The following is a 27,924-nucleotide window of genomic DNA, read 5'->3' on the forward strand; positions in this document are numbered from 1 at the left end:
AGGGAGCTTTCTTACCCTGATAAAAGAAATATACAACAAACCTTAGCAGATATTAACCAGTAGTAATAACAAAAGTCCCATTTGCTAATGAACTTCCAACTAGAACCCTCAGTGGCACTGTGGAGAGCTCACTGGGCATAGAGCCTGGACGACTGCACCGGCCCCTGGGTTGCTGGGAGGGACCTGGCACAAGCCACTTCTAGACCCTCTTGTCCTCATGAACAGAAAGGATGAGTGATTCCTCAGACAACACCACTTCTATCCCCGCAGAGCACACATGCTCAGTGCAATTCTCTAATTCTAAAAATAAAACATTTTAAAGAATAACTGGACTGAGCTCCGAAGAAGGTGCTATTTGAGAATGAATTTGTCTAGTCAGCCACAGACTGGAAAATTGGCAAATGACTTGGCCATTTATTATTTTTGCCAGGATTGCCTCTTTTTATTAAATCCTTGAATATGTAGATCTTTGTACCCCAAATGTATACCTTCTGATTTTCAAGAATCAATGTGTGAGAAGAAATAACCAGTGTTGAAGCAAATCAATATTTCAGCTCTTTTTTTCCTTTCAGAAAATCCTGTAATTTACTTTTTACAAATCTATATCACGAGATTGGAGAAGGATTTAAAGGGATAGGGGAAAGAAAGGCCTGTGAATGGCTGGGCTGGAAGGCCTTTCTTTCCATGGAGAAGCTCAGCTCTTATCTCTGAAGACAGAGGTGGCTGACACAGGAACGTGAGGCATCATAAAAGCACCCTGTCCCTCTTTATATCACTACAGTTGCTTATTTTGCTTAACGTAGCAATTTTCAGAGAATATTTGTGCCCTAAGGATTTTCGCAGAATTGAGGGGAGGGGTTTCTTGGTTATGTGTGATACAATTTGGTGAAACAGTGTTAAATTCTGTTTACTCCAGCCCTTTATATATGCTTGTTATTTTCTGAAAAGAAGGGTTTAGTATTTAACCCTTCAAGGTCTTTAGGTTTCTTGGTTATACTTGAGAAATAACTGGGTTAATATAATCCACTGCTTCAAAGAGGACTACTGCATTCCTGTGGGGTTCCTAGAAAGCCCCACCAAACTAACAAACTAATAAGGAGCTAGTTTGCCTCATGCAATAAGAAATCTGGAATAGATTATCTAGGTTGGTACCATACCTAAGTGACGGCTAGGAACCAGGCTTCTGTATTCTTGCTCTGGCATGCATAGCACATAAGACTTTCCCCTCATAGTCCCAAGATGGCTGCTGTGCCACCAAAGCATTATATTTATATTCCAGACAGGAAGAACAGAAATTGCAAAATGTAGATGACTCTTACCCCAATGAACCTTTGACTTCCTATACAGTGACCCTGCCAGGGAGTTTTGTTCATATCTTTATCTAGAATGGCCTAGATGAGAAGACAAGGATCTCAGCTTTCTGGCTGTTATATTTAAGGACATCAAAGGAAAAGAGCATGGGGGTGGATTTTTCTTTAATCTTCATAAAAAAGTTCCCCTGACCCCCAAGTCTCCTGTAATTCCTTGGCTTTTGGTCCTGCAGGTGCTACGTATGATGGTCGGAGTAAATATCTCGGATGAGCAGCTGGGCAGCATTGCAGACAGGACCATCCAGGAGGCTGATCAGGATGGGGACAGCGCCATCTCTTTCACAGAATTTGTTAAGGTCAGTCACCTCTTGGTTTGAAAATGTTGAAAAGCTTGACAATTCTGTTGTCTAGGAGGGAGGGAGAAAAACATTTAGATAAGAGCTGGGACGGGGCGCCTGGGTGGCTCAGTCGGTTAAGCGTCTGGCTTCAGCTCAGGTCAGATCTCATGTTCATGGGTTCAAGCCCCGCATCAGGCTCTGTGCTGACAGCTAGCTTAGGGCCTGGAGTCTGCTTCCGGTTCTGTGTCTCCTCTCTCTGGCCCTTCCCCTCTCATGCTCTGTCTCTCTCTGTATCAAAAATAAACAAAAAACATTTTAAAAAAATTAAAAAAAAAAAAAGAACTGGGAGCAGTATCTCCTGTTTTGACCTTCATAAATATAATTGGGTTTTATTTTGTTTTTTCCAGGTTTTGGAGAAGGTGGACGTAGAACAGAAAATGAGCATCCGATTTCTTCACTAAAGGACTGAGACCAAACTGTTCCTTCATTTTGAGTATTTAAGAACTGGAACTTGAGAGTCCTCCTATCCACCAGCCCCACCTCCACCCATCATCCCCCCTTCTCCCAAAGTACTACTGCTGTTGCATGAGAACCCCAAATACGGTCTGTCAACACAAACCTGCCTTTGGTGTATAAACAGGGCATTACAGAATGGTACACCTATCTTGTTTCTGTTCAGTATCATTTGCCAGTTATCTCCATTTCTAAATACCATCTCCCGTGGTTTGCTGCTGAATGCCACGTGTCCGTCCAGTCTGAGAAGGTGAGAGAGGGAATCCTGCCAAGAACCAACCAGCAAAGCTCTTTCTCTGGATATAGATGAAACCTTCCCTCCAGCCAGGCTTTGGCATGCTCCTTCATCCTTTTTTATATGTCCCTCACTTCCTACTTCTCTCTCACCCAACAGACCATTCACTTTGTCTTTTAGTCTCCCTGCTTTTTTTTAAAGCTTCAGTCCGTCTGTTCTACTTGGCACCCCACGCTATGCCTATTAAATGTGTTTCTCACTCGGCAGGATAGTGCGGTGGTCTGGCAGTTTTTGTCTACCTTTACTCTTAAATAGGTCTTTGGGATGTTGCCTCTGCAGGAGCTTTTCCATGACCAACATTTCTCTCAGAAGAATGACCATCTCTTGGTCCCTTGCACTCTGCTCTGTCATCAAAGGGCTGTTGGTTGAGGATGTTCTTGAAAGGTAGTGGCCTTGGTGAGAGGTGTAGAGCCAAGTGTGCTAGGTGGCTTGCCCAGGTCGCTCTACCTCTGGCCTCTGATTATCAACATATACACCTATGTGGCAACTCGTGTTAGTCCAGTGTTGACTCTTCAGAAGATTGCCATATGCCTGCAGGTTTGCTTAGTTTTGGGACATCATCACCACCAGAATGGCTACCCTGCCAATATGCTTGGGGCCTTTCTCATGGCTTTTTGAACAAGGCAGCCTGGGTACCCTAAAAGCCTGGTGTATCCCCACTTCGGCAATATGGTTTATACCTCAGTGTTATGTGGCCTGGAATGTTTTTCACTTTACATTTCCAAATAGGAAGAGTAGTGTTAATGGAAGTGCCTAATTCATCCTAATCTAAGAGATTTAAAGGTTATCTTCAGTGTCTTGACGTTTTGTATAAAATTCTCTCTGAATTTTACCCATGGCTAATATTAATGCTGGAAGCCATAGTCTGCTCCTAAAAGAGGTCCAAAGTATTGAATGTATTATTATCATTAGCTGCCTGGTTATGCTGACTTCCTAGCTCCACCTGTAAACCACTACTAATCTCTTAGAAACAAGGAGTCTGGCACCAGTGGCACAACCTGAAGTGGCATTACAGGCCTTTTCATGATCAGAGCAACTTCTTTGCCTGCCGAACTTAGTATCAACCTCTCTGAATCAGGCTGTTGTTATCCTAACACCCGTCTTTAGGAGTCTCTATGTCTATATATCTGCCCTTGGCCGATTTTTTTCTCACTCATTGCTTGCTTGCTTGGCTTGTTTCCTTGCTTCGGAAGGCTATCCAAGAAGGGAGTTACTTAAAAACAAAAATCCTGCAAACGGATTGGGAAGGGTGGGAAACAGGAGTGGCCAGGCTGGATGACTCAAGTATAAATGACTGAGAAATTCTTAATGGAGTATCAGTCTAATTTTGTGATTAAATGATGTAATATAGGAAATGTATAAATGGGAAGAGTTTTCTGACACTGATCTGTTAGAGAGGTACTTCAGAGGCTCCTTGACTTGACTCACATATTTAAAGTTCCTAAGTTTGTGGCTTTTTCCTCCTTTTGGCTGTATAGCAAACTGTTTTAATCTACGGTTGTGCCTTACTGTTCCATTAAAGTTGTATTCTTCAGTGCATCAATAAATACTTGTTGGTTAAAACAAAATAACTTGATTTTGTTCATGTGTTTCTAAGAATTTTATAGAACTCAGTCCCCTTCTTCAAGTTTGAAATCCCAAACCGTGTTTCCCTTATTCAGGTTTACATCTGTGCTATCGAATGGATGTTTGCTTTGTTGCTGCCTGGACATAGGACGTGGGGGCATTCATCGAGGGGCCAGCCCTGTGTGTCTCTGGGCACAGTTTTGTTACTTCGGTCACTTCCCATTCACTCCAGGTAGCGTTTTGTTCGTGTTCTTGACTCCCTGGCTTTTAAAGTATAGAAAAGACTTCCAAAAGTCGGCTGTGTGTTTACTGCTTGTTATGAAGTTGTCCACCCCCTCGTGCCATGCAGACTCAATGACGTGTTATACCCAGTGGTTGTTATGTGGGTTTTTGTATCTTTACGACTCTGACTGCTTCCTCTGCAGGGTACGAATATCTCTTTTTAGGTTTAGTGGCATGCCACAGGACCCAAAGCAGTAATAATAGCTGGAATCAGTCATATAAATCCTAACACAATACCCTCTTCTCCTTTCCCATTCCTCTGACTCAAAAGTCCATTCCAATGACTTGCTGACCCGCATGGTGTTTAAGTTTTGTTTTACTTTGAGTCTAATGTTAAGATTCAGTGAAAGTGGAAAATAGATAAGGTGACCATGCAGTCCATTTTGGAGAAAACTTAATGTTACTGATCATGGTCATAGGAATAGCAATCTTGTGGCTAAAGTAAAAAATAATACTGTAAAAATGTTATAAAAATATTATAGCATTAGGGGCGCCTGGGTGGCTCAGTCGGTTAAGCCTCTGGCTTCGGCTCAGATCAGATCTCACGTTCGTGGGTTCGAGCCCCGCATCACGCTCTGTGCTGGCAGCCAGCTCAGAGCCTGGAGCCTGCTTCCGGTTCTGTGTCTCCTTCTCTCTCTGCCCCTCCCCCTCTCATGCTCTGTCTCTCTCTGTATCAAAAATAAATAAAACATTAAAAAAAAATTAAAAAAAAATATTATAGCATTAAATGTAGTTTGAGGAAAATCCTCTTAACCAATTTGATTTCTCTTGTTCCTTTATGGTCTATCCATGTGTTAATAATATTAATGGTAATATTTCCCTGTTACCTGCTTTTCTTAGGTTGTATTAATGGCTATACAATATTTTGCCAACTTGATGTAATATTTATTAACTTGTTTATTGTTTCCAATTTTATCATTTATAAGTGATGATTCAATGAAGTCCTTTCTGCACATAACCCATTTGTTTCAAAAATTTTACAGGAATGGGATTACTAGGTCAGGTTTGGGCATATACTTAAAGTTTATGATACGTTTCCAAAGAAATAAATGTCAAAATGCCACAAGTAATTGGATTGCTTTCTTTTATTTCCAGCGTTCTTTTCAGAACATTCTATATTGTCATCTATTTTTTCAAATTGCTTTTAGAATCATTTTATCAAATTTTGTATTTAAAATACTTATTAGAAAAGATTTTGTTGAGGGGCATCTGGGTGGCTCAGTCGGTTACACTTCCAACTCTTGGTATCAGCTCAGATCATGAGTCAAGCCCGTCAGGCACTGTGCTAAGAGTAAGGCGCCTGCTTGGAATTCGCTCTCTCTTGCTTGCTCTCATTCTCTCTCTCTCTCTCTCTCAAACTTAAAAAAAAAAAAAGAATAGATTGTGTTGATTACTCTAAATAGAGTAAGCATCCATTGTAGAGATGCTCAGATAGCACTATTATTTCAAACTGGATTTCTTATACTATATACCAGGTATTTATCCTGTTTCTCAAACACTGAGAGCAGAACTTCCTCGAAGGAAGTCATCATTACTGGACTGAAATTCCTAAATTCATATTACTTTGGCCAAGCTTTGAGTCAACAAACCATTCAAACTACAGATGGCTGGAATTTGCCAATACAGATCTGTTTAGCATCTAGTTTAATAGAAACTTCAGTTTAGACATTCCTTTTAAAAGAAATTTTTTTGGGGCGCCTGGCTGGCTCAGTTGGTTAAGCGTCCGGCTTTGGCTTAGGTCATGATCCCATGGTTCATGGGTTCGAGCCCCGTGTCGGGCTCTGTGCTGACAGCTAGCTCAGAGCCTGGAGCTTGTTTCAAATTCTGTATCTCTCTCTCTCTCTCTCTCTCTCTCTCTCTCTTTCTGACCCTCCCCTGCTCACGCTGTCTCTGTCTCTCAAAAATAAAAAAAAATTTTTTAAAAACTTTTTTAAGTTCAATTATTTCTTTTGAGAAGGAGGAGAGGGGCAGAGAGAGATAGGAAAAGATAGAATCCCAGCACAGAGCCCAACACGGTGCAGACTCATAAACCATGAGATCATGACCTGAGCCAAAATCAAGAATCAGACGCTTAACCAACTAAACCACTCAGGTGCCCCTAGAGATAATTTTTCTTTAACTCTACAGCAGGAAGTGATGGGAGATTTACCTGTATGTTTGTGAAGTACTGCAGGCTGTTTCTTCACAGCTCTGGCATGGAGCAGACAGCAGTGAAGAGACTCGTGCCTTTTAAGACGGGGTAAGCAACTAGTGCGACCTCTTTACATGAGGTACAAGCTGATCAAGGACTTGGTCATAGGATGCCGAGAGTCAGTTTTCTTCTCTATATTCTTCTGTCTTCTAAGCTCTAGATTCTGATCTCTCAACAAAACTAGAAAGAGTTTGGGGCGCCTGGGTGGCTCAGTTGGTTAAGTGTCTGGCTTCGGCTCAGGTCATGATCTCCCAGTTCATGGGTTCAAGCCCCACATCAGGCTCTGTGCTGACAGCTAGCTCATAGCCTGGAGCCTACTTCAGATTCTTTGTCTCCCTCTCTCTCTGACCCTCCCTTGCTCGTGCTGTCTCTCTCAGTCTCTCAAAAATAAATAAAAAGCAGGAAAAAAAATTTTTAAAAAACTAGAAAAAGTTTTATTTGGTAACATGGTCTTAACACTTTCCACCACCCTTTTTAGTCTATTCAAGAACTGAACCAGGTAGAATTGTTATAGCCTGTATCTGAATGTGCCTGCAGAAATAAGAATTAATCAAGGAAGGTCTCTTGGTTACTACAATAGATATCAAGCACCTTTAACCAGACTTTCGGTGTTTTATTCACAAGAAAATCTCTTAATCCCTCACACACACACACACACACACACACACACACACACACACACACACAATTTCTTTAGAAACCATTCTTATAAATTCTAACCTGGTGAGTAGGTCATCCAGACTATAACAAATGGAAAATTTGGGGGGACAATAATGGGGACACTGCTAGAAGTCGGGATGCTGACAACCCAGGCGGGACTCCTGACATAGGAGACTATATAAAAAACTAAATAACTCAGTAAACAGCCCAGTATAGACTAACTAATCCTAAATAGTTCATTAACCCTGAAGGCATTGAACCATGAGTTTATAAAAAAGACCTCAAGTCATTAAGAAAGGTAAAAAATGTGCTGGTTTTTATGGGTGTAAACTTCAGTAATATGGAAATTAAGTGAAGCATCACTGATAATAAAAAGAAATGTTTAACTTTACTTCATGTCATTCAGGCTGTACTGGAATCTATGTGCTCAATACTGTGTGTCCTGGTTGAGCTCAGGGACTTCTGTCTGGTTTTATACAGATATCACATCTTTTTCCTTTTCACTTTGGAAAAAGAAGTGGTTGATAGTGAGATCAAATGGTGACACAGGTTAGAGGCTTGTATCTGCAAACAACCATATATATTATGGAGAGAAAAAGCATTATTCTCCATGATGCTGAATTTCTTGAGTGTAGGAGTTATGGTTCCTCTGCCAGTAATGGAATAGCAAATTTCTAGTTGTTTTTAAAATATGATCTGCAAGATGACAGCTGGGAGAAAGCTGTCAGGGAGACTTCCATTATTTTATAAAACTTTTTTAATGTTTTATTTCTGAGAGAGAGAGACCAAGGGACACACTGTGATTGGGAAGGGGACAGAGAAAGAGGGAGACACAGAATCCCAAGCAGGCTCCAGGCTCCAAGCTGTCAGCACAGAGCCCGATATGGGGCTCAAACCCATGAACTGCAAGATTATGGCCTGAGCTGAAGTCGGATGCTTAACCAACTGAGCCATGCAGGTATCCCTTTGTGAAACATTTTGTTTTCTTTTCTTTTTTAATGTTTTACTTATTTTTGAGAGAGAGAGAGAGAGAGACAGCGTGAGCAGGTAAGGGTCAGAGAGAGAGGGAGATACAGAATCAAAGATAGGCTCCAGGTTCTGAGCTACCTGTCATCCAGAGCCCAACACGGGGCTCAAACCCACGAAGCATGAGATCATGACCTGAGCCGAAGTCGGAAGCTTAACTGACTGAGCCACCCAGGTGCCCCTGTGAAACATATCCTAAGCACTGACTCAGTTTCTGAATAAAACTCAATTTCAGAAGAACGCATGTGCGAAATTTTGGATGTGTTTTGTGCTGCCTGCATGTAGCCTCTTCCTTCCTGGCAGATGGAGAGACAGAATCACAAATCTAGGGTAGCATACAGTCTATGTTTGGAAAAAATGACTTCATTTTGTGCACTCCTCACCTGTGCCCATGAGTTCTAATCATGAGACATCACAGATATTGAGGGATGGCTAGAGAACAGAAAGAGGAAGATATCAGCAAAGTTTGCCAAAGGGGAAAAGAGAAGATTTCATTAACGATCCACTCATCTGTTTGAAGTTAAAATAAAATTGACAAAATTTTACTTTGCTTTTTATTATTTTTTTAAGGTTATTTATTTAAATCTCTACACATAATGTAAGGCTTGAACTCACAACCCTGAGATGAAGAGTCACATGCTCTACTGACTGAGCCAGTCAGGCACTGCTATTCCCCAGGAAAATATTAGAATGTGTCATTACATGGTTTGTGAAGACACGGAAAAGAATTTGATGATAACCAAGATCCTGATGTGTTTGGCAAATAATTGAATATGCCAAATTATTCTCCTTCCACTTATTTCAAAGAGTTGTTAAATTTATACATCAGATCAATGAGATAAATACAACGTTGATGATTTCAGCAAAGCATACGGGTGGGTCTCTCATAGTATTCATTTGCTTAAGATGGAGAATATTTGATTAGATTACAGTTGTAGTTGAAGATGGTAGTTGAATAATCATAGACCAAGAATCTAAGAGATCATTGTCAAACATACATACATACATAAATATTGGTGTTAAGAGGACATTTTTCTTTTTCAGGAAAAAGGAACAAAATTGGAGGAATCACATTTCCCAGTTTAAAATTTTATTTTCTGCAAAACTATAGTAATCAAAACACTGTGGTATTGGCATAAGAATAGATTATGGAGGGGTGCCTGGGTGGCTCAGTCAGTTAAGCCTCCAGCTTCGGCCTAGGTCAGATCTCACGTTCGTGGGTTCGAGCCCCGCATCAGGCTCTGTGCTGACAGCTAGTTCAGAGCCTGGAGCCTGCTTCAGATTCTGTGTCTCCTTCTCTCTCTGCCCCTCCCCCTCTCATGCTCTGTCTCTCTCTGTATCAAAAATAAATAAAACATTAAAAAAAGAAAAGGAATAGATTATGGAGCAGTGGAATAGAATTGTGAGTCTGGAAATAAATCCTCACATATATGATTAATTCATCTTTAACAGGAATGCCAAAACGATCCAATGGAGGAAACAACATTCTTTAGGCACAACTGGGGCAACTGGATATCCTCATGCAAAGAAAGAAATTGGATACCTACCTCACACCATTTAAAAAAAAAAAAGAAAAAACCACAACCCTCAAAGTGTATCCAGTCCTAAATGTATGAGCTAAAACTATGTAAAATCTACAGAAGAAAGTACAGGCATAAATCTTTATGGCCTTGGATTTGTCAATGGTTTCTCAGATATAACACCAAAAGTACAACAAATAAAAAAAGTAGATTAACACGACATCATCAAAATTTAAAACTTTTGGGGCACCTGGGTGGCTCAGTTGGTTGAGCATCCGGCTTCAGCTCAGGTCATGATCTCACGGTTCGTGGGTTCAAGCCCTGCGTCGGGCTCTGTGCTGACAGCTAGCTCAGAGCCTGGAGCCTGTCTTCAGATTCTGTGTCTCCCTCTCTATCTGACCCTCCCCTGCTCTCACTGTCTCTCTCTGTCTCTCAAAAATAATAAAAAACACTTAAAAATTTTTTTTTAATTTAAACCTTTTGTGGTTCAAAGACACCATCCAGAAAGTGATAAGAATGGGAGAAAATATTACCAAATCATATCTCTGATAAGGGACTTGTGCGTACAGTATATAAATTACAACTCAAGAGGAATACTCTTAAACCCAAATATGGATCCCTGGAGCATTGTCGGTAGGAATGTAATATGGTTGCAGCTGCTATGGAAAACAGTATGGCAGTTCCATAAAAAATTAAGAAGAGAATTACCATACAATCCAGAAATTCCACTTTTGAGCATATGCCCAAAATAATTGAAAGCAAGATCTTAAATAGATATTCGTACACCCATGTTCACAGTAGCACTTTTCACAATAGCCAGAGGTGGAGACAAAACAAAACAAACATGCCTATTGACACGTAAATGGAAAAACAAAACATAGCATATACATACAATGAAATATCATTCATCCTTAAAATGGAAGGGAATTCTGACATAGGCTATAACATAGATGAACCTTGAGAACATTATGCTAAGAAATAACTCAATCACAAAAGAATAAATACTGTAAGATTCCAGGGCCTTGATGGGAGATTGGGGAGTGACAGCCAGCAGGCATGGGGTTTCTTTTTGGAGTAATGAAAATACTCTAAAATTTTGTTGAAGAATACACAATTTTGTGAATATTCTAAAAGCCATTGAGTTGTAATTTTCAAATGGGCGGATTGTATGCTGTGTGAATTGTATTTCAATATAGCTTTTTAAAATAAAAAATTTAGGGGCACCTGGGTGGCTCAGTCGGTTAAGCCTCCGGCTTCGGCTCAGGTCAGATCTCACATTTGTGGGTTCGAGCCCCGCGTCAGGCTCTGTGCTGACGGCTAGCTCAGAGCCTGGAGCCTGCTTCTGGTTCTGTGTCTCCTTCTCTCTCTGCCCCTCCCCCTCTCATGCTCTGTCTCTCTCTGTATCAAAAATAAATAAAACATTAAAAAAAATTTTTTTAAATAAATAAAAATAAATAAATAAATAAATAATTTACAAATATTAGACTTAAAATCTGTCATGCCATGCCATGCACTTTTCTGTCATCCAGTCCTTTTCAGCATCCAAGGACAAATATGTAAAAGGGTGATGTTTACTAATTTTTTTTAAGTAACATAAAGCTGTAAAAACAGTTAATAGAATTCTCTCCATGGAAGAATAGAGACTATATCATCTTAAGAGTTTGCATTCAATCAATAAGGGCTCATATTTATGTGGCATTTACTATCTGCAAGGTACTGCTCTGTGTGTGTGACAGACGCTAACTCTAATCCTCACAGCAACCATAGGAGGCAAGTTATCATTATTACCATTTTACAGGTGAAGGGATTGACACAGAGAAGCTGAATGATTTTTCCTAAGATCAAAGTCACACAGCTAGTTAGTGTGGTAGAGCCTGGATTCAAGCCTAGGAACTCTGATTGCAGAGTCCATACACTTAAATCATTTTACTCCCCAGCAATCTAGAATTTTTAAAAATATTTTATTTTTACGTAATCTTTACATGCAACATAGGGCTTGAATTTACAACCCTGAGATCAAGAATCACATGCTCCTCTTACTGAGCCAGCCAGGCAACCCCAGCAGTCTAAATTTTTAATAAGGATAAGTATCAATTCCTATATTTAAGCCAAAAAGAGAGAGATGGCAAGAAAGAAACATCTGTGTATTAAGTTTTATTTATTTAATCTCTACATCCCATGTGGGGCTCAAACTCACAACTCCAAGATCAAGAGTCACATGCTCTTCCAACTGAGCCAGCTGGGTACCCCAAGGACCATCACCTTTTAAGGACTTTGACAAAATGATGTATTCCCAAGAAACAATATGGTGAGGGGTTCGGGACAACTTACTGTCTTGGGCAGTTGTAGGAACTGAAGCTTTAACGCAGAGAAAAGAAGAGAAAGTAACTATATCCAGATAGTTAAGGATATATCCTTGAAAGGCTCTAATGTTAATTTTCTAGATGATAGAATTAGGCAGTTTAATACAGAATTTAAGGGCATGGACTTTGTGGGGAGAAAAGGAGCATGGACTTTGGAAACTGATTAGGTGGGTTCAAATCCTGTTTCTGCCACTTAATCAGGCACATGATACATTCATGTATCCCTTCTGTGTCCTTTTCCTCAATGGTTAAGATGATGATTATCACAGTATCAACTTCATAGGTTGTTATGAGGATTAAATATTGCCTGACACGTTAAGCATTATGGGTAAGATTTATTAACAGTAGATGGAAGTGGTAGGTTTATAGGTTCCAACTTATTGTAAGGAAGAACTTCTTTTTGTTTTTAATAGTTATTAGAGAGAGAGAGAGAAAGGACATTAAGAGAGAGAATTCCAAGCAGGCTTCATGCTGTCAATTGCAGAGCCTGACATGGGGCTCAAATTCATGAACTGTGAGATCATGACCCGAGCCAAAGTCAAGAGTCTGACACTTAACTGACTGAGCCAATCATGCATCCCTAGAATTTCCTTTTTAAATTTTAATTTATTTTCAATCTCTACCCCCAAATTGGGGCCTGAACTCGCAACCTCAAGATTAAGAATCACATGCTCCCCTGAGCCAGCCCAGTGCCCCAAGGAAGAATTTCTTAATAATCATAATACTATTCAAATGAGGAACAGGATATCGCCAATACTAGTTTATTCCCAAGCCCCGAGTTGCTAGAATTGCTTAACCAAAATCTTGAACACTTTTGTCAGGAATCTTTCAGAATTACTAAATTACAAGAAGTTTACCTAGATGATCTAGAATTCCTGCCTAATTGGTTCATAACATAATTACTAGGTTCTCCATGTATGTATAATAGTATTTTACAAAAGCATTTTTTATGTTTTTGTTATTGTGTGTATGTGTTTGTTTGATTTTAGGAACACACACAGGTATATTTGCAGAATTCTTAAACATGAAGGGCATGATTGGTAGGAAGAGGAAATAAAGGAGAAACACTCTGTATCATCTCTGTCGATACTATTTTATGGTTTTGTGTTTGGTTCTTTTCTATTTGCTTGTGCCCTAGGAAGAAAACTATTTATATTGGGGAATGATTTTCAAAATATTTTTTAGCTAGTACTGCACTTATCTATCAGAGTGTACAATTAAAGCTGAGTCCTAGAGATCCTCTGCTACGCAGGGCAGTAAACCCTTCGGTTGCTGGATAGAGGGTATGTCTGCGAGGGTCCTGGTATGTCTTGGGAGGGCATGTAAGAGGAGGCAGGCAAGGAAAACTTGGGTTGGGGACAGTGGTACCCTAGAGCAAGTGTGGAAGTATTTTAATATTAAAATTTTTTTTAACATTTATTTTATTTTTGAGAGACATAAAGACAGCATGAGTGGGGAAGGGGCAGAGAGACAGGGAGACACAGAATCTAAAGCAGGCTCCAGGCTCTGAGCTGTCAGAACAGAGCCCAAAGCGGGGCTCAAACCTACGAACCATGAGATTATGACCTGAGCCAAAGTTGGCTGCTTAACCTACTGAGCTACCCAGGTGCCCCAGTATTTTAAAATTTAGTAACAGAACTAAATATCAATAGACTCTGCCAATATCCTGGATTGAACAGACTATACTAGGGGCACCTCAGTGGCGTAGTTGGATAGGTGTCCAAGTTTGGCTTAGGTCATGATCTCTCAGTCCATGAGTTCGAGCCCCATGCTCAGCTGTGTGCTGACAGCTCAATCTGGAACCTGCTTCAGATTGTGCCTCCTTCTCTCTTTCTGCCCTTCCCCTGTTTGTGTGCTCTCGCTCTCTCTCTCAAAAATAAACATAGGGGGACCTGGGTGGGCTCAGTTGGTTAAGTGTCTGACTTCGGCTCAGGTCAGACCTCACGTTCGTGGGTTCGAGCCCCGTGTCAGGCTCTGTGCTGACATCTAGCTCAGAGCCTGGAGCCTGCTTCTGGTTCTGTGTCTCCTTATCTCTCTTCCCCTCTCCTCTCATGCTCTGTCTCTCTCTGTATCAAACATAAAATAAAAACATTAAAAAAAATAAACATAAAATAAAAAATAAGAGACTACTGTTTCCCCAATAAATTATCTTGGTATCTTGGTCAAAAAGCCTATAGGGGTGCCTGGGTGGTTCAGTCAGTTAAGCATCCAACTTCAGCTCAGGTCCTGGTCTCCCAGATTGTGAGTTTTAGCCCCACATCGGGCTCTGTGCTGACAGTGAGGAGGGAATTTTCTTTCCCTCTCTCTCTGCCCCTGCCCACTCACACTTTCTCTCTCAGAGAAAATAAACTTAAAAAAAAATTGACTCTAAATATAAAGGTTTGTTTCTGGATTCTCGATTCTGTTCTACGGATTCTTTAGGTCTATCCTCATGAATACTACACTGTCTCAATAACTATAGGTTGGTAGTCAGTTTGAATCTGGTAGTGTCATTCTGACTTTTTTTTTCAAAATCGTCTTGGCTATTCTGGAAATTTTATATTTTCTTATACATTTCACGATCAGCTTGTTAGTTTCTTCTTTATTAATTCTTTTAAATGTTTTATTTATTTTTGAGAGAGAGACAGCATGAGCAGGGGAGGGTGAGAGAGATGGAGACACAGAATCTGAAGACAGGCTCCAGGCTCTGAGCTGTCAGCATATAGCCCAACACAGGGCTCAAATCCACAAACCATGAGATCATGACCTGAACCAAAGCGAGGCGCTCAACCAACTGAGCCACCCATACGCCCCTCAGCTTGTTAGTTTCTACAAAAGAAAAAAAAAAAAGGTAGGATTTTGTTAGGTATTGCACTGAATCTAATCAATTTGAGAATTGTTATCTTAATATTGTGTCTAACAATCCATGAACATGGAAGTCTCCTTACTTTTTTAGATCTTAATTTCTCTCAGTGCATTTATATTTTTGGTGTATAAATCTTGGACTTCTTTTACTAAATTTTTTCCTAAGTATTTCATTCTTTTTGATGCTATTGTGAATGTGTTAATTTCATTTTTGTCATTAATGCAGAGAAATAACAGCTGATTTTTGTATACTGATCTTATAGCCTGCAATCTTACTAAACATGTAAGTTCCATTAGACTTGTTTTTGCTGTGTGTGTACTCCTTATGATTTTCTACAGAGGATCATGTCACCTGCAAATAAAGATAGTTTTATTTCTTCCAATCTGGATGTCTTGTGTTTGCTTGCCTTTTTTGCATTGGCTACACTCTGCAGTACTATGTTGAATAGAGGTGAAGGGATCCTGTATCCTTGCCTTGTTTCTGATCTTAAAGGGAAAGTATGAAGTCTCACCATTAGGTATGATATTAACTGTAGGTTTTCCCGCAGTTGCCCTCTATAAGTTTCTGTAAAAATAAGTCCTTGGCCTCGACAGAGGACTTTGGTAATTGGATCTAAGGGAGGTGCAGGCTTAGGAATCCGTTCTTCCAAAAAGCAGCCGTTTTTGACAGTCTTACTAGTATTTGAGGACCTACACCTCCTGTACAAGAGCCGCCTATTGCACAGCCCAAGAGTAACTTCCAATTACCCTACCCGCCTCTCCTGGAACAATCCTTGGAGAAAGGATCTGAAGAGCCCTACAGCCGAGTGTTGGAAGCAACAAAACTGTCAGTTATAATGTAGGACATTTCGGCAGAAGGAAGACTAATCTGCTCCCGTGTATTGACCAGAGCTGTAAATGGCGGTCTGACGTTTGGACCCTTTAGGAATCGAAACAGGTCAGACAAAGTCAGAACCTAGAGCTATTAAATTGTCTGCCTAGGCGTGGAGTTATGCGCAGGATTACAAGCTCCCGGCCCGACAATGAAATTATTAGCAGCACAGTTGAACCTAACGGTAGTTTTAAAAAGGCAAACGGCCTAACCAGACTACCTTTCCACGAAATGACACAGCTTCTACGTGGAAATAATTTTACATTCCTACCAAGTGAATTACTAAATCTGTTCTTCCTATTACCTCAACCCTGATACCTAATCCGACAAAAAGAGAGATCGAAAAGAGATGGGCCGGCGCTATTGATTGACGTACATTCCATCCAACCTACAGCGGTAAAAGAGGGCGCTTGCGTAAGTCGTTATCCAGTGAGAACTCAGCGGCAGAGGCGGAGGCGGGCCTTGTGGAAACTGCTGCAGCAGGGTTGGCGGATTTGGGAAGGAGTGAAGATGGCGGAGTGAGGCGCATCGCGGCCAGCCGGCCTTTGGGCCGGGGGCGTGAAGGCCCCCGGACGGTCGAGTGCTTCTACTGGCTGGTGAGAGGTAAGTCGAGAAAGCCAGCGATGAGGGAACTAGCAGGAGGTGGCGCGGCCCAGTCCAGCAAAGGGACGGGACCGCGCAGAGCCTCCCTGCAGCTGGCACGGGCCTCGGCCTGACGTGGGTTTCGTTCCGCGCTCAGGGCGGCGGCATAAGCCTTCAGGGGTGTGTCGCACCGACACTTCGTCTTCGACCCGCCGCTGCCTTTCCCAGTTTCTTTTGGCTGCCTTTGTGTTTTCGGCTTATTTCCCGGTGATTGCACCCAAGCGGGTGTGTATCTGCCACTGCTGCGTCGTCCAGCAGTTTATCTTTTAAGGAATATGTTTATTTTATAGATTTATGTCTATCCCTCGCCTCACGGCTTCCTGCCCACTGTTTGGCGTGAGTCTCCGACATCTATTGAGGCTTGTTGCGGCCTTCAGTAATTTGTGTCCCTTCTCCGTTGACCTTGAGATTTGGTGTAACCGATCCCCCATCCGGGATTTAATTTGTGTGTATCATTCACGTTCTCTTGTTACCTATCCATTCGTTCCCACTCCCATCTCTCAAACTTTTTTAAGATTCGAGTATGCACCTTTGTCCTTGCGTGACCTGGTAATTGCTTAATGGCGCATTAATCCCGGCTGACTATGTCTCTGTAGAATTCACTGTTGTTGTTTTTCCGGAGCCAAAAGAGTCTGTACAATTTTTCTTTATCTTTTATAGAGAGAATGAGAGTTTGGGGAAATATTACTAAAACTTAATTTGTGTAAAGTGGCGGGGTCGCGAAGTTTAATCCTGTCAGTATTCGGTTCTTGTTTCTGGGGTGTCTTTGTAATTTGGGTTTTTATAACCCCTCATTCGGTCTTTCAGTGAAATTCTTCAAAAGTTACCTAACAGGTAGGTTTCGGGATTCGTGAAGCTTGTTTACAATTGACACGTTATTTGGCTCCAGTCGACTGAGAAGTCATATGAATGAGTGTTTCTGGTATGCTCTTGCCTAGCGCTTGATTTAGCAAAGCTGGAAATATCAGGTAAAGAAATGGCTTCTAATAAGACCTTTCTCTTGCTTTTTTCCAGGAGTTTTTGTTTTTGTTTTCTTCCTCTTCAATTTAATCTAGAAGAAGAAAGAAGATGTTATGTGGCCAAGGAAGGGAACAGAACATTATTCCTTCCTACCTTAAAACAGAGGGGTGTGGTCATCTATAGTAAAGCATAGGTCTTTTGTGAGAAGAAGGACCATAGATAGCATCATCAGATTCTCATTGGGAACAATGTTCCATGGAAATCTGAGAACCACTGATCCAAGAGTTTTGAAATTAGTCAAAATTATAAAATCTGTATAAAATGAGGGCCAGTGCAGATAGAGAGTAACTTCTTTCTGACTATTCCTTTAGAGTAGTTTTTAATAGTGATGTTTTTTTAAAAATACGTTGGTTCATTGGAATGGTTTTGTCACCAGAGGCATATAGCACAAGGGCTGTATTCCGTCTGTAATGCCCTTTTTAAATTTTTCCTTATCACAGGAAGAACATTTTCTCTGGCTTCCAGGTGCTTTTATCTTCATCTCGAGAAGAAAATAAAATTCTGAACTCAGGATTTGGCAAGTGAGTAATAGTGGCTAATGTTTTCAGATACTCTTTAAGAAGCTTGAAAAATAGCTAGTTAGAAGTGGAACAGTAAGCTTCAATAGAAAGTAAACGTCACAAGTGACTAAAAATTACATACATTTAAGTTAAATCTTTTATTCTCAACAAAAGCAGTGTATTCAGTATAAAAAAAGAAAAATTGATCATTTGCCCAAACTAGTAATTTTTATTGGATAAAGAAAAAAGTACAGACTTGATTAGATTGAAGACCAACTGGTAAAATATAAATATTATTAGGCAAGTTTTATAATTTATTATTATTTTTTAAGCTTATTTATTTATTTTGAGAGAGAGAGAGAGAGAATGGGACAGGGCCAGAGAGAGGGAGAGAGAAAATCCCAAGCAAGGTCCTTGCTGTCAGCGCAGAGCCTTACATTAGGATTGATCCCAAGAACCATGAGGTCTTGACAGCTGAAATCTAGAGTTTGACCCTTTTTTTTTTAATGTTTATTTATTTCTGAGAGAGACAGAGCGTGAACAGGGAAGGAGCATATAGAGAAGGAGACACAGAATTCGAATCAGGCTGTCAGCACAGAGCCCAATGTGGGGCTCAAACTCACAAACCACGAGATCGTGATCTGAGCTGAAGCCGAAACTTAACCGACTGAGCCACCCAGGTGCTCCAAGAGTTGACACTTAACTGACTGAGCCACCCAGTCACCCCAGAGCCATACTTCCTTTGAAAGTACTAGGGAAGGATGTGTTTCTTCTAGTTTTGTTAGTTCGTTGGTGCATGGCAGCATAACTCCAGTCTTCACATGGCATTCTCCCTGTGAGTATGTCTGTTTCCTAAATTCTCTCTTTTACAAGAATACCAGTCATGTTAGATTAGGAGCCTACTCTGTTCCAGTATGACCTCATTTAAAAAAAATCTTCTTTTTCTAAATGTTTATTTTTGAGGGAGAGACAAGAATGTGAGTGGTGGAGGGGCAGAGAGAGAAGCAGGCTCCAGGCTCTGAGCTGTCAGCACAGATCGGGTGCAGCACAAACTCGAACAGCAAGATAATGACCTGAGCCAAAGTTGGAAGCTTAATAGACTGAGCCAGTAGGCACCCCAGTATGACTTCATTTTAATGTTTGTTTATTTTTTTTGAGAGAGAGAGAGAGAGAGAGCGCACGCATGTGCATGTGGAACTGGAGCGGGAGGGAGAGAGAATCCCAAGCAGGTGCCAAGTTCAACACAGAACCCAATGCAGAATTCAATCTGAGGACTCTGAGATCATGATCTGAGCTGATCAAGAGTTGGATACTCAACAAACTGAGCATCACAGCTGCCCCCAGTATGACCTCATTTTAACTAATTTCTAAAATACTACATACTGCTTATAAAAGGTACTTAAGAATAGTCAAAATCATAGAGACAGAAACTAGGATGGTGGTTGCCAGGGACTTCAGGAAGGGAAAATGGAAATTGTTATTATTTAATGAGGGCAGAGTTTCAGTTTTGCAAATGAAAAAAGTTGAGACAGTTGGGGTGGTGATGCTTGCAAAACAAGATGAATGTACTTAATACCACTGAACTTGACACTTAAGGATTAAATAATAAATTTTATATTATGTGTATTTTACTACAATAAAAAAAATTGAAAAAAAGTAAGTAAAAATTCCAACTACTGGGGCGCCTAGGTAGCTCAGTCAGTTAAGCATCTTACTTCAGCTCAGGTCATAATCTCATGGCATGTGGGTTCAAGCCCTGCATCAGGCTCTGTGCTAACAGCTCATAGTTTGAAGCCTGCTTCAGATTCTGTGTCTCCCTCTCTGCCGCTCCCCCATGTGTACTCTTTGTCTTTCTCAAAAATAAACATTTAAAAAAACAAACAAAATTGGAACAATAAGGATATCCATTGTATTTTGTAACATGTGTTCTGAATTTACATAGCAAAGTAAGAGAGGAGTATTTTTTATGGGTTTTTTTGTTTGTTTTGTTCTGGGGATTTTTTTTTTTTTTTTTTTGAAAGACCGAGAGAACAGGGAAGGGTGAGAGATAGGGGGAGATACAGAATCCGAAGCAGGCTCCCGGCTCTGAGCTGTCAGCACAGAGCCCGACACGGGGCTCAAACCCATGAACCGTGAGATCATGACCTGAGCCGAAGCCAGAAGCTTAACCGACTGAGCCACCCAGGCACCCCAAGAAAGGAGTATTAAACTCCTATGATACATCATTCTTCCTGTCTTTAGAAGAAGTAAAGTGTATTATTTATTGATGCATAACACATTACCCAAAACTTAGTGGGTTAAAACAATAGTAAATATGTATTATCTCTCACAGTTTATGTGGGTCAGGACTTACATAGCAGTTTACCTGGGGTTTTCTGGCTTGGGTTCTTTTTAATGTTGCTGTCAAAATACTGGCTGGGGTGACAGTTAATTCCATTGTGGCTCATTCACATGGCTGATAAATTCATGCTTGTGATGGAAAGCCTCCATTCCTTCCAGTGTCAGCCTCGTAGAAGGCTGCTTAAATGTCCATAACATCCGGGTTCTCCCAATAAGCAATCCAAGAGAACAATGCAGAAGTCACAGCCCCTCTGTGACCTTGTCTCAGAAGTTCCTCACTGTCACTTCTCATTCAGTTGGTCACTGTTTTGACACCCAACTACTATACTGCAGTAGAAATCAAGAGTCAGGCACTTAACTGACTGAGTCACCCAGGTGTCCCTATACTTTTTTATTAGTAAGTATTGCTGAAGAAATTTTTTTTTTAATTTTCTTTATTTTGAGAGAGAGAGCGAGAGCATGAGCAGGGGAGGGTCAGAGAGAGGAGGGGAGAGAGAAAATCCCAAGCAAGCTCTACACTAACAACGCAGAGCCCAACATGGGACTTGAACCCACAAACTGTGAGATCATGACCTGAGCAGAAATCATGAGTCCATCACCTAACTGATGGAGCCACCCAGGCGCCCTTGAAGGAATTTGTTTACAAGACAGTCTTTGTAGGTTTCCTGTTTTATTTATTTATTTATTTATTTTTTGTTTTATTTATTTTTGATACTGAGAGAGACAGAGCCTGAGAAGGGGAGGGGCAGAGGGAGAAGGAGACACAGAACCGGAAGCAGGCTCCAGGCTCTGAGCTAGCCGTCAGCACAGAGCCCGATGCGGGGCTCGAACCCACGAACATGAGATCTGACCTGAGCCGAAGCCAGAGGCTTAACCAACTGAGCCAACCAGGCGCCCCTGTAGGTTTCCTATCTGAAAAGGTGCTTTCTTTATAGAATTTTTTATAATTACATTATAGTTATATAGTTAATTAGCACATGGTACAACAATGATTTCAGGAGTAGATTCCTTAAGCCTCTTACCCATTTAGCCCACCCCGACCCCCACCGCCCCTCCAGCAACCCTCTGTTCTCTGTATTTAAGAGTCTCTTATGTTTTGTCCCCCTCCCTGTTTTTATATTATTTTGTTTCCCATCCCTTATGTTCGTCTGTTTTGTATCTTAAAGTCCTCATATGAGAGAAGTCATATGATACTTGTCTTTTTCTGACTAATTTCCCTTAGCATAATACCCTCTAATTCCATCCATGTAGTTGCAAATGGCAAGATTTCATTCTTTTGATTGCCGAGTAATACTCCCATCGTGTGTGTGTGTGTGTGTGTGTGTGTGTGTGTGTGTGTGTATATATATAGATATACACATACCACATCTTCTTTATCCATTCATCTGCTGATGGATATTTGGGTTCTTCCATACTTTGGCTATTGTTGATATTGCTGCTATAAACAGTGGGGTGTATGTGCTCCTTCGAAACAGCATACCACCAGGGGTGCCTGGGTGGCTCAGCTGGTTAAGTGTCTGGCTTCAGCGCAGGTCATGATCTCATGGTTCGTGGGTTCGAGCCCTGCTTAGGCTCTGTGCTGATGGCTAGCTCAGCCTGGATGGAGCCTGTTTCAGATTCTGTGTCTCCCTCTCTCTCTGACCCCCTCCCCCCCACCCCCACTCGTGCTATCTCTCTGTCTCTTAAAAATAAATAATAATTTAAAAGAAAAAAGAAACAGCACACCTGTATCCCTTGGATAAATATCTAGTAGTGCAATTGCTGGGTCGTAGGGCAGTTCTATTTTTAATTTTTTGAGGAACCTCCATACTGTTTTCCAGAGTGGCTGCACCAGTTTGCATTCCTAGAAAAGGTGCTCTTTTTACTTATTTAATTTTTTTAATGTTTTATTTATTTTTGATAGACAGAGCATGAGAGGGGGAGGGGCAGAGAGAGAAGGAGACACAGAATTCAAAGCAGGCTCCAGGCTCTGAGCTAGCTGTCGGCACAGAGCCCGACGCAGGGCTCAAACCCATGAACGTGAGATCTGACCTGAGCCGAAGTCTGAGGCTTAACCTACTGAGCCACCCAGGTGCCCCGAAAAGGTGCTCTTTTTAAAGGCTTCTTTGTTGCTTGGTTTGTCTAGAATTCTTTGAGCATATTTACTTCTGGAAAGAACTAGCTTGTATTTTCTTTCCCCCTCAGCATTACTACCAGTTATCTTGTCATTAGAATTGAACTACAGAACAGTCTAATGGCTGATGCAAGCTTTGAATTAGCATGAATAAGCTTATATAATGAAACAGCTCGGTATCTCATTGTGTTTTAAAGGCCCTTCTGTAGTTCTTCTGTATTTTGCACTCTTCTACTTTTGCAACAATGCTAATTCTGTAATTCTCTTCCTCCTGATTTGATTCTGAATTAATTTACCTTTGCCTTTATTTTAATTCCATTATAGTTAATATAGAGTGTTACATTAGTTTCAGATGTACAATATAGTGACTCAGCAATTCTGCATATCATCCAGTGATCATCACAGCACGTGCACTCCTTAATCCCTGTCACCTGTTTCACCTATCCCACCATCCATCTCCCCTCTGGTAACCATCAGTTTGTTTTCGATAGTTAAGAGTCTTTTTTGGTTTGTCACTCTCCTTTTTCCTTTGCTAATTTATTTTGTTTCTTAAATTCCACATATGAGTGAAATCACAAGATTTTTGTCTTCTCTGATTTATTTTGCTTAGCATTATACTCTCTAGCTTCATCCATGTTGTTGCTAATGGCAAGATTTCTTTCTTTTTGGCTTACTTAGCTTTTTGGCTTTCGTTAAGCTTATAGCTCAGTAATATTCTATTGTATATATACACCATATCTTCTTTATCCATTCATCTGTTGGTGGACACTGGGCTGCTTCCATAATTTGGCTAGTAATGCTGCTATAAACATAGTAGTGCAGATATCCCTTTGAATTAGTGGTTTGTACTTTTTTGGGTGGATACCCAGTAGTGCACTTACTGGATCGTAGGTAGTTCCATTTTTAACTTTTTGAGGAACATCCATCCATACTGTTTTCCATGGTGGCTGTACCAGTTTGCATTCCTACCAGTAGTGCAGGAGGATTCCTTTTTCTCCACATCCTTGCCAACACTTGTTTCTTATGTTTTTTATTTTAGTCATTCTGACAGATATGAAGTAATATCTCTTGTGGATTTTTTTTTTTTAATGTAGGCTCCATGCCTAATGTGGGGCTTGAATTCATGACCCTGAGATCAAGGGTTGGATGCTCTGCTGACCAAGCCACGCAAGTGCCCCACATTGTAGTTTTGATTTGCATTTCCCTGATGATGACTTGTTGAACATCTTGTTATACGTCATATGTAGGACTTTGGACATTAGGAGAAATGTTTATTCATGTCTTCTACCCATTTTTTAAATTGGATTGTTTCTTTGGTATGTTGAGTTGTATCAATTCTTCATATATTTTAGACCCTAACTCTTTATCAGATAGGTAATTTGCAAATAAATTTTTCAATTCGGTAGGTTGCCTTTTTGTTTTGTTGATTACTTCTTTTGTTCTGCAGAAGCTTTTAACTTGGTTATAGTCCCAATAGTTTATTTTTGCTTTTTTTTCCCCTTGCTGTAGAAGACATACATAGAAAAATGTTGCTATGGTTGATGTCAGTGAAATTATTATTCTCTTCAAGGATTTTTATGGTTTCAGATCTTCAGTCCATTTTGAGTTTATTTTTATGTATAGTGTAAAAAAGTGGTCCAGGGGCACATGGGTGGCTTAGTTAGTTAAGCGTCTGACTTCATTTCAGAGCGTGGTCTTGGAGTTCATGAGTTTGAGCCCTGTATCAGCTTCTGCCCAGGGAATCTCTCTCCCTTTTTTTCTGCTCCTCCCTGACTTGAGCACGTGTGTGCTCATGTATATATACATATATATGGTCCTGTTTCTTTCTTTTGTATGTAGCTGTCCAGTTTTCCCAACACCACTTATTGAAGAGACTTTTTTCCATTGTATATTCTTTATTGAAGATTAGTTGTGGGTTTATTTGTGGGTTTTCTATTCTGTTCCATTGATCTATTTGTCTAATGTTTTATTTATTTTTGATACAGAGAGAGACAGAGCATGAGCGGGGAGGGGAAGATTGAGAGGGAGACACAGAATTAGAAGCATGCTCCAGACTCTGAGCTGTCAGCACAGAGCCTGATGCAGGGCTCGAACCCACAAACGTGAGATCATGACCTGAGCCGAAGTTGGAGGCTTAACCTACTAAGCCACCCAGGCGCCCCGAATACAGCTTTTAATAAAAATTGAAATCTGGAATTGTGATACTTACAACTTTGCTTTTTTTTTCTTCTTTTTTTTTTTAAGTTTATTTCTTTATTTTGAGAGAGACAGATCACAAGCAGGGGAGGGGCAGAAAGAGGGAGAGAGAATCCCAAGCGGACTGTGCTATCAGCACAGAACCCGATGTGGGGCTCTCTCTCATGAGGTGTGAGATTTTATGACCTGAGCTGAAATCAGAGAGTCAGATGCTCAACTGACTGAGACACTCAGGCGCCATTGCTTTTTTTTTTTCAAGATTGATTTGGTTATTCAGGGTCCTTTATACATATATAATATATATATATTTTAGGATTGTTTGTTCTAGTTCTCTGAAAAATGCTGTTAGTATTTTAATAGGGATTGCATAAATCTGTAGATTGCTTTGGGTAGTATTGACATTTTAACAGTATTTGTTCTTCCAGTCCAGGAGCATGGAATGTCTTTTCTTTCTACAGTTTTCAGAGTATAGGTCTTTCACCTCTTTGGTTAAGTTTATTCCTAGGTACCTGATTATTTTTGATGCAACTGTGAATGGGATTGTCTTCTTAATTACTCTTTCTGCGGCTTAGTAATATTATTACTAAATATTATTATATTATTATTACTATTTGTTATTACTATATAGAAAGGCAACAGATTTCTATGTGTTGATTTTGTATCTTGAGATTTTACTGAATTCATATAACATTCAAGTAGTATTTTGATGGAGTCTTTAGGATTTTCTTTTTTCTTTTTCCAGAAAAGCAGTTTTGCATTATTATTTTTTAATGTTTATTTTATTTTTGAGAGAGTAAGCGGGGGAGGGGGAGGGGTGGAAGACAGACGATCCAAGGTTGGCACCATGCCCACAGCAGAGAGCCTGATGCAGGACTCAAACTCAGGAACCTAGAGATCATGACCTGAGTGGAAGTCAGATGCTCAGTGGACTGAATCACCCTGGCATTCCAGGGGTTTTTATATATATATAGTATTATGTCATCTGCAAATAGTGAAAGTTAATATATTTATTTTAGAGAATTTTTTTCATGTTTATGTACTTTTGAGAGAGTGAGAGAGCATGCACGTGCGAGCAGGGCGAGGGGCAGAGAGCAAGGGAGGCAGAGGATCCCAGGCAGGGTCTGAGCTGACAGCAGAGAGCCCGATGTCAGACTTCAACTCAAGAACCATGAGATCATGATCTGAGCCGATGTCTGACACTTAATCGACTTCAGCCACCTAGGTGCCCCATGTTAAAGTTAATTTAAATTTTCGTTTTATTGTTTTTGATTCAGAACTTTGTCTTGTCTTCAACCAGGGTTACTCAGATTCAATATAGAATTGAGGTATATATATATATTTTTTATATAGCATAGTATAAATGGAGGCCTAGGAAGACTAGTTAGCTATTGGCCATTTTTGTAAGCTAAAGTAATTTATTTCAACTTTTTATAACCATTTATTACATGTTTTTTATTATAAAATAATACATAAGATATATCACTTTAACCCCTTTAAATGTGTAATTGTATATCATTAAGTTTATTTATAAATACTTTTTTAAAAGGTATATTTATATTGTGGTGTAACAAACACCACTATTTCCAGAATTTATTAATCATTCCAAGCATTAATCATCCCTACTACCCCCAGTCTCTAGTTACCTCTTCTGTTTTACCTATTTTAGGTACCTCATGTACATGGAATTACATAATATTGTCCTTGTTTGTCTGATTTACGTTTGCACATATTTGCAGTTTAAAAAGTGTTATGTTGGGACATCTGGGTGGCTCAGTTGGTTAAGCATCCGGCTTCCAGCTTCGGCTCAGGTCATGATCTCACGGTTCGTGGGTTTGAGCCTCGCGTCAGACTGTGCCCTGACAGCTAGCTCAGAGCCTCGAGCCTGCTTCGGATACTGTGTCTCCCTCTCTCTCTGACCCTCCCCTGCTTGTGCTGTCTCTGTCTCTCAAAAATAAATAAAAAACATAAAATATTTATTTATTTTATTTAAAATAAAAAGTGTTATGTTTAGGAATGAACTGATGATATTTTTATATACTTCTGTTTGGTGACCGTGGTATAGTACACATTGTTTTATTTTGTTTTGTTTTGTTTTTTTAATGTTTTTATTTATTTTTGAGAGAGAGAGAGACAGCGTGAGCAGGGGAGGGTCAGAGAGAGAAGGACTCACAGGATCTGAAGCAGGCTCCAGGCTCTGGGCTAGCTGTCAGTGCAGAGCCCGACACAGGGCTCAAACCCATGAACTGTGAGATCATGACCTGAGCTGAAATCAGACGCTTAACTGACTGAGCCACCCAGGCACCCCAGTATACATTGTTTTAGTTGTGGATATCTTTTATAAAAAAATTTTTTAAAGTTTTATTTACTTAATCTCTACACTCAACATGGTGCCCAAACTCACAACTCTGAGATCAAGAGTCTTCTGCTCCACAGACTGAGCCAGGCAGGCACGCTTACTTTACAAAATTTTTATTGTTCTCTGTTAGTCTTATGTTGTCGAAGATAATTCAATGTAAAAATGATATGGGGGTGCCTGGGTGGCTCAGTCGGTTAAGCATCCGACTTTGGCTCAGCTCATGATCTTGCGGTTTGTGGGTTCAGGTTCTGAGCTGTCAGCACAGAGCCTGGAGCCTGCTTTGGATTCAGTGTCTCCCTTTCTGTCTGCCCATCCCTCATTTGCACTCTGTCTCTCTCTTATCAAAAATAAATAAACATTAAAAAAATTTTTTTTCAAAGTAAGATGATACATATGGCTGTGAGTATAAGTAGTTATATCAAATTGTGAGTACAACTGTTTTTATTGTTTTATTATTTTTTAAGGTTTATTTGCTTTTAAATATAAATGTTCTGTGTAGAATCATTTTATGCCTATAGAAACTTGATGAGGCACATTACTCCATTTGCACAGTAGGAAATGGATATGTGTGTGTCTTGTTCTTTAATAATAATCTAATTTTTTCTGTTGTGTTTATATAGTTTTTCTGACTAATGCTTCTGCTTTTCTGATGACAGTACTGTAAATGGTTATGGTTTGATATTTTCTTTTAGACAATGTGTAATATAAAATACATTTCCTATGTGTTTTTAAATATTTTTAAAAGTCGACTCATGCAGAAGTACCTGTCTTAACCTCCCTGTTTTTAATTTATTTTGTATTTCCAGGTATTGTGTGTTTCTCCTGGAGTGGTTAGTTCTTCTTCTTTTATCCAGCCACTTTCCCTGTTCTTGAAATGTGGATATCTCTTCTCTACATGTTGTACCTCCATGATTTGGATTGGAAAAGGCTGCTTTTCTTTTGGTTCCACATCTCAGATTCAACATAGAGAAGCTCCTA

At 40.2% G+C, this 27,924-nt stretch overlaps 1 protein-coding gene and 1 long non-coding RNA gene across 2 annotated transcripts in view; both read left to right on the forward strand.

Annotated features, from left to right (window-relative positions):
- CHP1 (calcineurin like EF-hand protein 1) overlaps positions 1-4,024 on the forward strand; it is a gene marked incomplete at its 5' end in the record, with an annotated part of 40,812 nt that extends 36,788 nt beyond the window's left edge. The window contains 2 exons of the mRNA XM_029952229.1: positions 1,544-1,666; positions 2,056-4,024. Of these exons, the coding sequence (XP_029808089.1) occupies positions 1,544-1,666; positions 2,056-2,109 (177 nt within the window). The remainder of the gene's footprint in view (positions 1-1,543; positions 1,667-2,055) is intronic.
- A 12,229-nt stretch (positions 4,025-16,253) lies between these two features.
- On the forward strand, positions 16,254-27,918 carry LOC115300790. Its single transcript, XR_003912843.1, has 3 exons — positions 16,254-16,382; positions 17,882-17,962; positions 27,753-27,918. It is a non-coding gene; the product is annotated as an uncharacterized LOC115300790 (long non-coding RNA).
- Positions 27,919-27,924: the final 6 nt, after the last annotated feature.

Source organism: Suricata suricatta, chromosome 9 (assembly GCF_006229205.1).
Source record: "Suricata suricatta isolate VVHF042 chromosome 9, meerkat_22Aug2017_6uvM2_HiC, whole genome shotgun sequence".
Lineage (NCBI taxonomy): Eukaryota > Metazoa > Chordata > Mammalia > Carnivora > Herpestidae > Suricata > Suricata suricatta.